A 14,064-nucleotide genomic window follows, 5' to 3' on the forward strand; every position below is an offset into this window, starting at 1 on the left:
CCTCTGTCGACACCTTCTCCTCCTGCCTTAAATCTTTCCCAGTATCAGCGTCTTTTTCAATGAGTCAGCTCTTTGCACCAGGTGGCCAAAGTACTGGAGTTTCAGCTTTAACATCAGTCCTTTCAATAAACACTCATGACTGATCTCCTTTAGGATGGACTGGTTTGATCTCCTTGCTGTCCAAGGGATGCTCAAGAGTCTTCTCCAACACCACAGTTCAAAAGCATCAATTCTTCGGCGCTTAGCTTTCTTTATAGTCCAACTCTCACATCCATACACGACTACTGGAAAAACCATAGCCTTGACTAGATGGACCTTTGTTGGCAAAGTAACGTCTCTACTTTTTAATATGCTGTCTATGTTGGTCATAGCTTTTCTTCCAAGGAGCAAACGTCTTTTAATTTCAGGCTGCAGCCACCATCTGCAGTGATTTTGGAGCCCAAGAAAATAAAGTCAGCCGCTATTTCCACTGTTTCCCCATCTATTTGCCACGAAGTGATGGGACTGGATGCCATGATCTTAGTTTTCTGAATGTTGAGCATTAAGCCATCTTTTTCAGTCTCTTCTTTCACTTTCATCAAGAGGCTCTTTAGTTCTTCACTTTCTGCCATAAGGGTGGTATCATCTGCATACCTGAGATTATTGATATTTCTCCCAGCAATCTTGATTCCAGCTTGTGCTTCATCCAGCCCAACGTTTCTCATGATGTACTCTGCATATAAGTTAAATAAGCAGGGTGACAATATGTACTCTGCATATAAGTTAAATAAGCAGGGTGACAAGCAGCCTTGACGTACTCTTTTTCCTATTTGGAACCAGTCTGTTGTTCCATGTCCAGTTCTAACTGTTGCTTCCTGACCTGCATACACATTTCTCAAGAGGCAGGTCAGGTGGTCTGGTATTCCCATCTCTTTCAGAATTTTCCACAGTTTATTGTAATCTACACAGTCAAAGGCTTTGGCATAGTCAATAAAGCAGAAACAGATGTTTTTCTGGACCTCTCTTGCTTTTTCCATGATCCAGCGGATGTTGGCAATTTGATCTCTGGTTCCTCTGCCTTTTCTAAATAAAGCTTGAACATCTGGAAGTTCATGGTTCATATACTGTGGAAGCCTGGCTTGGAGAATTTTGAGCATTGCTTTGCTAGTGTGTGAGATGAGTGCAATTGTGTGATAGTCTGAGCATTCTTTGGCATTGCCTTTCTTTGGGATTGGAATGAAAACTGACCTTTTCCAGTCCGGTGGCCACTGTTGAGTTTTCCAAATTTGCTGGCATACTGACTGCAGCACTTTCACAGCATCATTTTTCAGGATTTGAAATAGCTCAACTGGAATCCCATCACCTCCACTAGCTTTGTTCGTAGTGATGCTTCCTAGACCTACTTGATTTCACATTCCAGGATCTGGCTCTAGGTGAGTGATCACACCATTGTGATTATCTGGGTCATGAAGATCTTTTTTTTATAGTTCTTCTCTGTATTCTTGCCACCTCTTCTTAATATCTTCTGCTTCTGTTTGGTCCATACCATTTCTGTCCTTTATTGTGCCCATCTTTGCATGAAATGTTCCCTTGATATCTCTAATTTTCTTGAAGAGATCTCTAGTCTTTCCCATTCTATTGTTTTCCTTTATTTCTTTGCATTGATCACTGAGGAAGGCTTTCTTGTCTCTCCTTGCTATTCTTTGGAACTCTGAATTCAAATGGGTATATCTTTCCTTTTCTCCTTTGATTTTTGCTTCTCTTCTTTTCACAGCTATTTGTAAGGCCTTCTCAGCCATTTTGCTTTTTTGCATTTCTTTTTCTTGGGGATGGTCTTGATCCCTGTCTCCTGTACAATGTCACAAACCTCCGTCCATAGTTCATCAGGTACTCTGTCTATCAGAGCTAGTGTCTTAAATCTATTTCTCACTTACAGTGTATAATGGTAAGGATTTGATTTAGGTCATACCTGCATGGTCTAGTGGTTTTTCCCTACTTTCTTCAATTTACGTCTGAATTTGGCAATAAGGAGTTCATGATCTGAGCCACAGTCAGTTCCTGGTCTTGTTTTTGTTGACTGTATAGAGCTTCTCCATCTTCGGCTGCAAAGAATATAATTGGTCTGATTTCAGTGTTGACCATCTGGTGATGTCCATGTGTAGAGTCTTCTCTTGTGTTGTTGGAAGAGGGTGTTTGCTATGACCAGTGCGTTCTCTTGGCAAAACTCTGTTGGCCTTGCCCTGCTTCATTCTGCTATACATATCTTTTTAATTTCAATGATGGGAAAAATTCACTTCAGTGCACTAATAATTCTATATGCCTATGAAATGCTCTGCTTAACGAATTCCAAAAATATTTTTCAAAGATTAAAAATATATCTTACCTCAGTGAATCACAAAAGATGTTATCTATGTTCCAGAATAAAAATCCTAATAAAAATACACCCAAGGATGTGTAACCCAGCCCTCTAAGCCATGGATAAACCCTGTGTGGAGGAAAAAAAAGAGCAAAATGAAATTTTGTCAAGTCATGTCATGAGAGGGAAATGTTTTCATAAGTATTAAAAGCAAACCTAACTATTAAATTCTCTAATACATCTGCCCATTACATTTAGCCATTAAAAGTTACTGAGGAAGAAAAGTGCCACTAAGAGTTTGCTAAATGTATCAAGAAGGTAATCAATCTGAAAGTACCCAGTAATTTTATTAATTCTTTGGAAGAGGTAGAAGGCTGGTGGAATAGAAAAAACACTAATGGAGTCACCAGTTCTGTGTCAGGCACTACAGTATTTTAGATACACACACAATATATAAATAAACACACATATATGAATATAATTTTCAAATAAACACACACATATGAATACAATCTTCCAATAAACACTTCTTTAACTTTGCTGATGAGGAAACTGAAGTTTGGTGAGTTACCCAAAACAACAGATATAGCTAATGTAGTTTTTTTTTATAGCTTTACCCTTTACCTCCAAAAACTTATATATTTTTTAGAATGCTATATAAATGGAATAATACAGTATATATTCTTTGTTATATGGCTTCTTTCAGTTGGCATAATTATTTTGAAATTCATCCATGCTGTTGTATATCAATACTCATTTCCTCTTACTGTTGAGTAGTACTCCACTATATGGATACACCATGGTTTAATCTGTTCAAATGTTGTTGGATACTTCTGTTGTTTTCCAGGTTTTTTTGCTCTAACAAATAAAAGAAGCTATGAACATTCATAAATAAGTCTTTGTATGGATATATGCTTTCATTTCCCTTGGGTAAAAAGATAGGAGAATAGTTAAATTGTCTAGCTGGTAAATGTTACTTTTTAAGACAGTTAAACTGCTTAATCAGCACTAAGGGGTTGTATCATTTTACATTCCCATCAGCAGGGTAGAAGTTTTTTGTTCTACAACCTCACCAACACTTGCTATGATATAAGTCTTTTTCATTTTAGTTGCCCTATAGGTACATAGCGGTATCTCACTGTGGCTTTAATTTTTATTTCTCAATGATAAATGTTATTGAGCATCATTTCTTGTACTTATTTGCCATTCCTATATCTTCTTTGATAGTTTATTTTGAATCTTTGCCCATTAAAAAAAATTGTTACTTATTATTAAGTTTCAAGAGTTCTTTATATTTATCTAAATATAAGTCCTTTGTTGGTTATATATTTTGCAAACATTTTCTCCAAGTTTGTGAGTTGCCTTTCACGTCCTTTTTTTTTTTTAATTGAAATACAGCTGATGTACAATGTTCTGTTAGTTTCTGGTGTATGGCAAACTGATTCAGTTACATACATATATTCTTTTCAATTACAGTTTATTACAGGATATTGAATATAGTTCCCTGTGCTATACAGTAGGACTTGTAATTCATTCTGTATATAATGGCTTGCAATTGCTAACCCCAAACTCTCAATCCATTCCGCACCCTAACCTTGCCTTTGGCAACCACAAGTCCGTTCTCTCCATCTGTGAGTCTGTTTCTGTTCTGTAGATAAGCCTCTCTGTTGTTCTTTTTAAAAACTGTTTCGGCCCTTTTAGATCCTTTGCAGTCCCATGTAAATTTCAGAAACTGTTTCCCAATTTTTACCAAAAAGCCTGCAGAGATTTTGTTGTGGCTGCCTTGAACCTGATCAATTTGGAGAGAACTGACATCTTAATAACATTGAAGTTTTCTAATCTATGAAAATGAAACATCTATTTACTTAGGTCTTCTTTAATTTGGCTCAGCAAAAACTTATTTGCCAGTTTCCAATATATACAGCTTGCATATATTTGCTAAATTTAATCCTTAAATATTTGATGTTTTTCGATGCTACTGTAAATTATACTTTCAAACATTTCACTTAACAATTTCACTTACTATGCACTTGTTTGGTGCTAGTACATAGAAATATGATTTTTTAATACGGACTTGAACCTCATGATCTTGCTGAATTCCACTTATTGCTTCTAGTGATCTTGTGGTACACATCTTGTGGTATTTTTTGTATGTGATCGTGTCATCTGTAAACACTACATTGGATAGGATTTCCACCAATACAGTGTTGAATAGAAGTGGTGACAATGTATATCCTTGTTTTAGTCTTGATTTTAAAGGTAACTTTTAAAAACATTTTATGGAAATGTGGTAGATGCTGTAGTTTACAGGTTAAGAAACTTCCCTTCTATTGAGTTTGTAAAGGGTTTTGTTTTGTTTGTTTTGGGTCATAAATAGCTGAATTTTATGGAATGCTTTATCTGAATGTATTGCTATCATCATGTAGTTTTTCTCCTTTATTTTTTAATATGGTAAATGATGAGAATAGATTTTCTGAAATATTTTGTTAACTATTTGTGCTTAGTTGCTCAGTCGTGTCCCAATCTTTGTGAGCCCATGGACTGGGATCGCTTCTGTCCATGTGATTCTCCAGGCAAGAATACTGGAATGGATTGCCATGCCCTCCTCCAGGGTTTGCATATAAACAAATGAATTGTGTTATTAACTTAAAAATCATCAGGGACTTCCCTGGTGGTCCAGTGGTTAAGAATCTGCCTGCCATGCAGGAGACACGGATTTCATTCCTGGTCCAGGAGGATTCCACATGCTGTGGAGCAACTAAGCCTACACACTGCAACTAGAGAAAGTCTGCGCACAGCAACAAAGACCCAGCGCGGCCAAAATAAAAAAAAATCATCAGAAAAACACAAATCTGCTTGCGCATGGAAGGGACATTATTGCCATAGTTTGATGAAGATTCTTGGAAAAGATGAGTTTAAAAGAGTCATAGTGTGCCTTCAGCTTTTCAGAGTTTATCACTTTCCCATTTGAGGGAGGCAAGAATGAGTCCCAGAAAGCACAGAGTAAAGGCATTTGGCAGAACTGCAGGATGGGCCAGGTGCTGAGATATGACAAGGAAGTGATCACTAGGGGTGAGATACTCTCTATTTTCTGCTTCTAAGCTTACTTACCAGGGCCAATCTTCAGCTCTCAGAAGTAATTCAAAGCAAAATTCTTCTGTGGGGTGAAATGAATGTCTCTGGTTATCCAGGTAGCAGGGCACGTAAGAGAGAGCAAGAACTTCATCAGCACATGGTCCAGGCAAGCTAAGTACAGGTAAGATTCTGGGGACAGACTACTTGTATATTATCAGGTCAAGAGTGTGTAACACAGAAGACCCTCAACATATCTGTATCAGGAGTCACCCTGCTTCACTCTAGACTGGTTGCCTGTCTAGTAGACAGCCATTCTCTGAAAAATCCCTTCCCTTTGCCTTCACTTTGGGAATTGCCTTCACCTCTTTGTGTTGGATTTTCTATGTCTCATTTCCTATGTCTTCCTCCTTTTTGGTTTTCTCATTTTGGTCAAACACAACCTTCCGCAGGTTTCTGAGCACTAGTTTATGGTATATAAGTATTTTTCTTTTTCTTGAGAACTTGAATGTATAAAAATGTATTCTGTCACCATATTTTATCAATAGTTTGGCTAGGTATTATCCTGTAACTGGCTTCCAGTTTTCCTTTGGTAAGTCCAAAACCATTCTGATCCCTGATCCTTTGTATGTAGTGTATCTACCTTCTGACTCTAAGCTTGTAGAACTGTCCTTGTCTAGAATTTTGAAACTTGCATGGATCTATTTCTACCCACTGTGCTAAGTACGCAGTAGGTTCTTTTAATCTATTAACTCTTATTTTTCAATTACAGGATATTTTCTTAAATTGTTTTGGTAATAGTTTCCTCCCTTCCCTTTCCTCTACACAGTACTGGTAGAGGAAATATGCATTTTTATATGCTGGTCCTGAAATCAGAACCCCTATTGAGTTCCTTCTATTCTCCATTTCCTTCCCACCATTCTGATGGAACCCAGGGACCATGGACTTGAGGAAACACTTGCTATTTGTCCACAGCAGTGGTGGTGAGTGGGTCCAAGGGTCCTGAGGCCAAGAGGCCCCATGCTGTCCTGTTCACTCTGGACCATAACAGGAGCTCAGTGCCTCTCCTGTGGTGGATGCTTGCTGGTGAATGGGTATAAGGGCTCACGGACCATAAAACAATCACAATGTGTGTTCTGGAGAAAGAATTCCAATGTCTTCGCTAACTGTATCTTTCAAAATATTCATTTCAGCTTTTTACTATATTTTTAATGTCCTTTTTGGGGGGATTCTCTGAATGTTCTTTTTTATAGCATTGTACTCTTGATTCATAGATATACTATATTCCTAAGAATATTAATGAATTATAATATTTGTTGTCATTTTGTTGTTTTTAAAGTTTCTTCAGTTTCTTTAAAGCTGATTTTTTTCTCCCTTATTTGTTATGGCCTCTTTCATATTGAATGTATTCATCATACATCTGGCACTGTCTCCTCATTCTTAAGAGTAAGAAACTAAAAAGATGGTCCCAAGCAAGTATTCAGTTGCTAACCTTTACTGTAGGGCTATTTTCCCTAGTTAGTAACCTTTGCTGTAGGGCTATTTTCCTGGGTCAATTGTTAGGGAACCCTCAACACCAATACCAATAAGGCCTTTTAGGCTACTCATATATTCAATAAGAAGATTCTTTCAGTATTCTGTCTAGATGTTTTTGCATTCAGCATTCATAAAGCACAAGGTCACCTAACTTACCTGATTTCAGTATGGTATTTGTATGCTCAACTGTGCCTGGCAAAACCCAATGTAGACACACTGTTCACCCTTTTCCAGAGATTAAATCTGTAGATTTCTGCAGTTGCTTCATGGCGTGAAGTTGGGTGAGGGAACCTAAGCATATAACCATTTCTTAAAGCTTTTAATCAATGCCCTTTATTTTAGACCCCTCCTCCATCTCCTTCACCAAACTGCCTGTTGCTGCTAAGGCTTGATAGTTAAGAAAATTCTCTGATGTAAACTGGTGGTTCCTGGCTTAGAATTTGGCTCTTGGGTTAGTTACGGCAATTAGCAGTAATCCATTTACTTTCTAGCTTCTAAAATTTTATTGAGTCTTCAACTTGTGGGTTTGTACTTTATAAATAAATTCTTTTGTTATAGTTTTAGTAGTGTCTCAGAAAGGAACAAAATTAGACCTCTAGTGATCTTCAATACAGTAGCGCTTTTTTTTTTTCCCATTAATTTCTTTTATCAGTATCATTCTTCATTTCTCTTTGGGTTTATTCTATAGATATATTTTCTAATTACTCAAATACTTAGCTCATTATTCTTCAGACTCTCTGTTTCTAATGTAAATATTTAATGTAAACATGTCCCTCTAAGAACCATTTTAGCTACATCGTATTTTGGTTTATAGTATTTTCATTTTGCTTACATCCAAAGTATTTCAATATTTTTATTATGATTTTTTTTGCTCATATTTACAAGTGTACTTATAAGTTTCCAAATAAATGTGCCATTTTGACTAATTCTGTTTTGTTTTAACTAATTGTCAGAGAACATGTTATGCATGACACCAATTCTTTATAATCTGTTGAACTTTGCTTTAATGCTAGTATTGGTAGATTTAATAATTACTCCATGAATGAAAAGATCATGCATTCTTTACTTGTTGAGTATATAAAATCATTTTGTAATGTTACTCAAATTTTGCCTATTCATATTTTTTGGTTTAAGTACTGGGCTAAAATATCTCATCATGGTAGAATGGTTACCTATTTCTCCTTTGTAATCCTGCCAATTTTTGTTTAAAAATTTCCATACAAATTTAGAGTTGCCACTTTTTGGAATGTGGTAAATAGAACCTTTTAATAACAATGTAATGAACACATCTGTTGTGAATAATGCCTTGAACTTCTTTGTTGTTCAAACAGCTAGTCCAGGCTTCTTTTAGTCAATATTGGTATGGTATGTATTTTTTATATCCTTTTCTTTCAAAATTACTATGTATTGATGTTTTAACCATATTTCTTATGAATAGCAGATATCTGGATTTTTCCCTGTTTTGGAGTCTTTGTCTTTTAATTGTTTAGCTCTGTCCATTTATATTTACTGGGATTACTGATATATTTTAAATTATTTCTACCCCTTAATTTTCTGCTTTGTATTTTTCCTCACTTTTCTCTGCTTCCCTTTTTCCCCTTCTCATTTTCTTTGGATTCAGTTTTTATAATCCCACTTACTCCTTCATCTTTTTGTAACTGAAATTATGAAATCAATTACTGTTTTTAGTAGTTACCAAAAAAGGACATTTAAAATCCAAAATTAATCCCTGGCTGTATCGTATCCTCAAATAAAGACCTTGGGAACTATGTAACTACGAGTATTCTCCTGTATCTCACATGTTATTCTATCATCATTTTAATTCCTTTTAAAAAATCTCTCAAACTAGATATCACTAAAGTCACAATATTTTGTTTAGATAGTCCCATAAATTTTTCACTTTTTCTTCTTCACTGTTCTTTCTTGTATCTCAGCTCTTCCTTCTAAAAAACATCTTTAAGAAGGATACTAGTAAAATTTCTTCTTTTCTGTCTATCTCAAAATGTGTTTATATTACCCTGGTTCTTGAAAGATATCTGGATATACAATTCTAACTTGATGGTTAATTTCTCTCAACTCTTTGAAGATAATAAGTCTACCATGTGTATTGCTGTTCATAAGTCTACTGTAGACTATATGTTATTCCTTTACTGGTAATGTTTTCTATGTCTGGATTTTTTTAGGATCTTTGTCATTGCATTTCAGTATTTTTAGTATGCTTTTTAAAAACAGGTATCAATCAGGGTTCAACTGCAGATAATACCTCTATCTAAAGCAGAAAATAGTTTCAATTCCAAAAGAAATACTGAATAGATTTAGACACTCCAGAAATGACTTCTGAACACTACTACAGAATTATTTTGCCAAAGGAATTTTTTTTTTCTTTTTCATATTTACAAACCTGGAGAATTGGAAAGCCTCTGGACCAACCAACTGTTTCTTTCATCCAGCATCACACCATCTTAGCTACAAATCACAGCTCAGGAAGTTGCTATCACACATTTGCTCCAGAGCTACAATGCACACCCTAGATTCATATAAGTAAATGGATTCCTTACATACTACCATGTCTCCTCCCCGTTTAACTTGGTTCTGAATTCAAGTCTCATGTGAATACATGGGATTGGCAAAATCTTAAGGTACTTGAAAACTTACCTACAAAGGAAATATGAAAAATATACATTTTAGCTTTTTAGCATCTACATTACAGGAAAGCTCACTTGATGGAGGCTGAAACAATATTGAATGAACTAATCTATTATACCTGCTTTACCTGATAAAGACTTTCTTTCATTTATCTTGCTTGGGAATTATTGTTTTTGAAGCTGAGGAGTTATCTTTTAAGGATACTAGAAAATGCTCACCTATTATCTCTTTGAATATCTCTTCCTTCTCCATTTTTTCTATTCTCTCCCTTTGGAACTGCAATTAGACATGTTATTTCTCTGTGATGCTTTCTGGCTTATTTCTTTAGATATGTCTTTCCACTTAATTAGTTCTCTCTTCAAATGTCTATTTTTAACTTATCCATTGAATTTATTTCAATAATTTTTTGGGTTTTTTTGCAATTAATTTTTATTGAAGTATATTTGCTATACAATATTGTGTTAAGTTTCTACTGTACTGCAAAGTGAATTAGCTATATACATACATATGTCCCCTCTTTTTTGGATTTCTCTCCCATTTACGTCACCTCAGAGCACTGAGTAGTTTCCTGAGCCATACAGTAGGTTCTCATTAGTTGTCTATTTTATACAATAGTGTATATATGTCAATAGTATATATATGGTCAATCTTTATCTTCCAATTCATCCCACCCCATCCTTCCCCTCTTTGTGTCTATATGTTTGCTGTCTAGGTCTGTGACTCTTTCTGTTTTGCAATAAGATCATGTATACCATTTAAATGCTGCTGTGGTAAGTTACATGTGTTTTCTTTCTGCCTCAGACACTTAAGAGTTGAACTGAAGACGCTACCAAGCCAGAAATATCACTAGACACAATAAAAAAACAGACTGCTCTCTCTCCAAAGAAACAAGAAAAAGGCAATCTAGCAAGATAGAAAGCTTACAATAATCACTATTCTATAGCCAAACACCACAGAAAAAACGATAGCCTCACCCTCCATTCATCCTCAAAGCCTGAATGGGAAGCCTAGACTTCATTTTTAATCAGGCCCAAAGAAGGTACCCCAATCTGCTGCTAAGTCACTTCAGTCGTGTCCGACTCTGTGCGACCCCATAGGTGGCAGCCCACCAGGCTCCCCCGTCCCTGGGATTCTCCAGGCAAGAACACTGGAGTGGGTTGCCATTTCCTTCTCCAAGGCATGAAAGTGAAAAGTGAAAGTGAAGTCGCTCAGTCGTGTCCGACTCTTAGCGACCTCATGGACTGCAGCCTACCAGGCTCCTCCGTCCTTGGGATTTTCCAGGCAGGAGTACTGAAGTGGGGTGCCATTGCCTTCTCTGACCCCAATCTCCTGCTATACTAATATCAAGCAGTGAGGGGCTGGAACTTTCCCCACTCAGAAGTAACAAGCTCTCCATTTCCTGCAGTGTCAGTGGGGACCATGTGGGGAGCCTGGACTTCCATTGTCATGTGGTAATAACCAGGTGCTTTCTCTCCTCACTGTGGTGGTATCAGAGTAGACCTACTGGGGTGTCAGAATTTCTGCCAATGGCCAGAGGTAACAAGGTCGTATCAACAACCTCAGATATGCAAATGATACCACCCTTACCACAGAAAGTGAAGAGCAACTTAAGAGCCTCTTGATGAAGGTAAAAGAGGAGTATGAAAGAGCTGGCTTAAAACTCAACATTCAAAAGACTAAGAACATGGCATCTGGTCCCATCACTTCATGGTAAACAGATGGGGAAAAAATGGAAACTGTGGCAGATTTTACTTTCTTGGGCTCAAAAGTCACTGTGGATGGTGACTGCAGACATGAAATTAAAAGACGCTTGCTCTTTGGAAGAAAAGCTATGACCAAACTAGACAGCATATTAAAAAGCAGAGAAATCACTTTGCTGACAAAGGTCTGTCTAGTCAAAGCTATTGTTTTTCCAGTAGTCATGTGTGGATGTGAGAATTGGACCATAGAGAAAGCTGAGCACCCAAGAACTGATGCTTTTGAACAGTGTGTTGGAGAAGACTCTTGAGAGTCCCTTGGACAGCAAGGAGATCAAACCAGTCAATCCTAAAGGAAATAAACATTCACTGGAAAGAATGATGCTGAAGCTACAATACTTTGGCCACCTGATGCAAAGAGCTGACTTATTGGAAAAGATCCTTATGCTAGGAAAGACTGAGGGCAGGAGAAGAGGGCAACAGAGAATGAGATGGTATGGATGGAATCACGAATCAAAGGACATGAGTTTGAGGCAATTATAGTTTACTGTAAGATACTGAATATAGTTTCCTGTGCTATAAAGTAGGACCTTGCTGTTTATCTATTTTATATATAGTAGTTTATATCTGCTAATCCCAAACTTCTAATTTATCCCTCTGCCCGCCTTGTTTGGCAACCATAAATTTGCTTTCTATGTTTGTGAGTCTGTTTCTGTTTTGTAAATAAGTCCTTTTTTATTTATGTCCTATTTTAGACTCCATATATAAGTAATACCATATATTTGTCTTTCTCTTCCTGACTTACTTCACTCCGTGTGATAATCTCTAGGTCTATACATGTTATGGCAAGTGACATTATTTCATTTTTTATATACTTGTTTAATATTCCTCTCTCTTTGTGTGTGTATATATATATATACACACACACAGTGGAATATTATATATCTGTGTGTGTATATATATATATCTCACATCTTTATCCATTCATTTGTTGATGGACATTCAGGTAGCTTTCATGCCTTGGCTATTGTAAATGGTGTTGCCATGAAAATCAAGGGGCATGTAGCTTTTGGAATTAAGAGTCTTCTCTAGATATATGCCCAGACATGGGCTTGCTGGATCCTATGGTAACTCAATTTTTAGTTTTTTAAGGAACCTCCATACTGTTTTCCATAGTGGCTGTACCAATTTACATTCCTACCAACAGTGTGAAAGGGTTCTCTTTTTAGGGTTCTCTTTTCTCCAAATCTTCTCTAGAATTTATTCCTTCTAGACTTTCTAATCATGGCCATTCTGTCAGATATGAGGTGATATACCTCATTGTAGTTTTAATCTATGCTTCTCTAACAATTAGCAATATTTACCATCTTTTCATATCTTACTGGCCACATGGATGTCTTCTTTAGAGACATACCTATTTAGGTCCTCTGCTCATGTTCTGAATGGGTTGTTTGTTTTTTGTTATTTAGATGTATAAGCTGCTTGTAGATTTTTGAAATTAAGGCTGTTGGTTGCATTGTTTGCAAATATTTTCTCCTAGACGACAGGTTGTATTTTCACTTTGTTTATGGTTTCCTTTGCTGTTCAAAAGCTTGTAAGTTTGATTAACTCCCATTTACTTATATTAACCTGAAAGACTGACCTAAGAAAAATATTGGTATGATTTATGTCAGAGAATGTTTTGCCTATCTTGTTTTCTAGGTGTTTTGTGGTGTCATGTCTTATAAAGTCATGTCTATAATCCATTTGAGTTTATTTTTGGGTACGGTGTGAGGAGTATTCTAACTTCACTGATATACATGTGGGTGTCTAGCTTTCCTAGCATCACTTGCCAAAGGGACTATCTTTTCTCCATTGTGTATTCTTGCCTCATTTCTCAAAGATTAATTGATCATAGGTGTATGGGCTTATTTCTCAGCTCTCTCTTCTGTTCTACTGATCCACAGGTCTGTTCTGGGCCAACATCATGCTGCTGTGATTACTGTACCTTTGAGGCATTGTCTAAAGTCTAAAAGGGCTATGCCTCCAGCTCTGTTTCCTCAGAACTGCTCTAGCAATTCTGGGTCTTTTATCTTTCCACATAAATTTCAGGATTATTTGTTCTAGTTCTGTGGAAATTATCATGGGTAGTTTGATAGGAATCACATTAAATTTGTAGATTGCTTTGGGTAATAGGGTCATTTTAACAATATTAATTCTTCCAAACTGAGATCATGGGATGTAATTCCCTTTCTTTGAATCATCTTTAGTTCCCTTTAACTACATTTTATAGTTCTCAGCATATAAAGTCTCTGACCCTCTTCATCAGGTTTATTCCTAAGCATTTTGATTTTTCAACGTGCTCTTAAAAGAGACTGCTATTTTACTTTCCCTTTCTAATAATTCATTGTTAATGTAAGGAAATGCAACAGACTTATGTATGTTAGTCTTGTAGTCTGCTACTATATCTTGCTTAATTTGCTTATCAGTTTGAGTAGATTTTGTGTGAAGTCTTTAGCTTTTCTATTTATAATATCAACCCTGAATCTTCATTGGAAAGACTGATGCTGAAGCTGAAGCTCTAATACTTTGGCCACCTGATGCAAAGAGCCAACTCATCGGAAAAGACAGAAGGCAAAAGGGGACGACAGAGGATGAGATGGTTGACTGGCATGACCAACTCAATGGATATGAGTTTGAGCAAGCTCCGGGAGATGGTGAAGGACAGGGAAGCCTGGCAAGCTGCAGTCCACGGGGTTACAAGGAGTCAGACACGACTGAGCAACTGAACAACAATAT

At 36.6% G+C, this 14,064-nt stretch overlaps 1 protein-coding gene across 3 annotated transcripts in view; it reads right to left on the reverse strand.

The window, feature by feature from the left end:
- ACER3 (alkaline ceramidase 3) overlaps positions 1-14,064 on the reverse strand; it is a 156,028-nt gene that overhangs the window by 14,099 nt on the left and 127,865 nt on the right. For all 3 annotated transcript variants that reach the window (XM_006059606.4, XM_025266365.3, XM_025266364.3), the window contains one exon: positions 2,363-2,464. In XM_006059606.4, the coding sequence (XP_006059668.3) occupies positions 2,363-2,464 (102 nt within the window). The remainder of the gene's footprint in view (positions 1-2,362; positions 2,465-14,064) is intronic.

This window comes from Bubalus bubalis, chromosome 16 (genome assembly GCF_019923935.1).
Source record: "Bubalus bubalis isolate 160015118507 breed Murrah chromosome 16, NDDB_SH_1, whole genome shotgun sequence".
Lineage (NCBI taxonomy): Eukaryota > Metazoa > Chordata > Mammalia > Artiodactyla > Bovidae > Bubalus > Bubalus bubalis.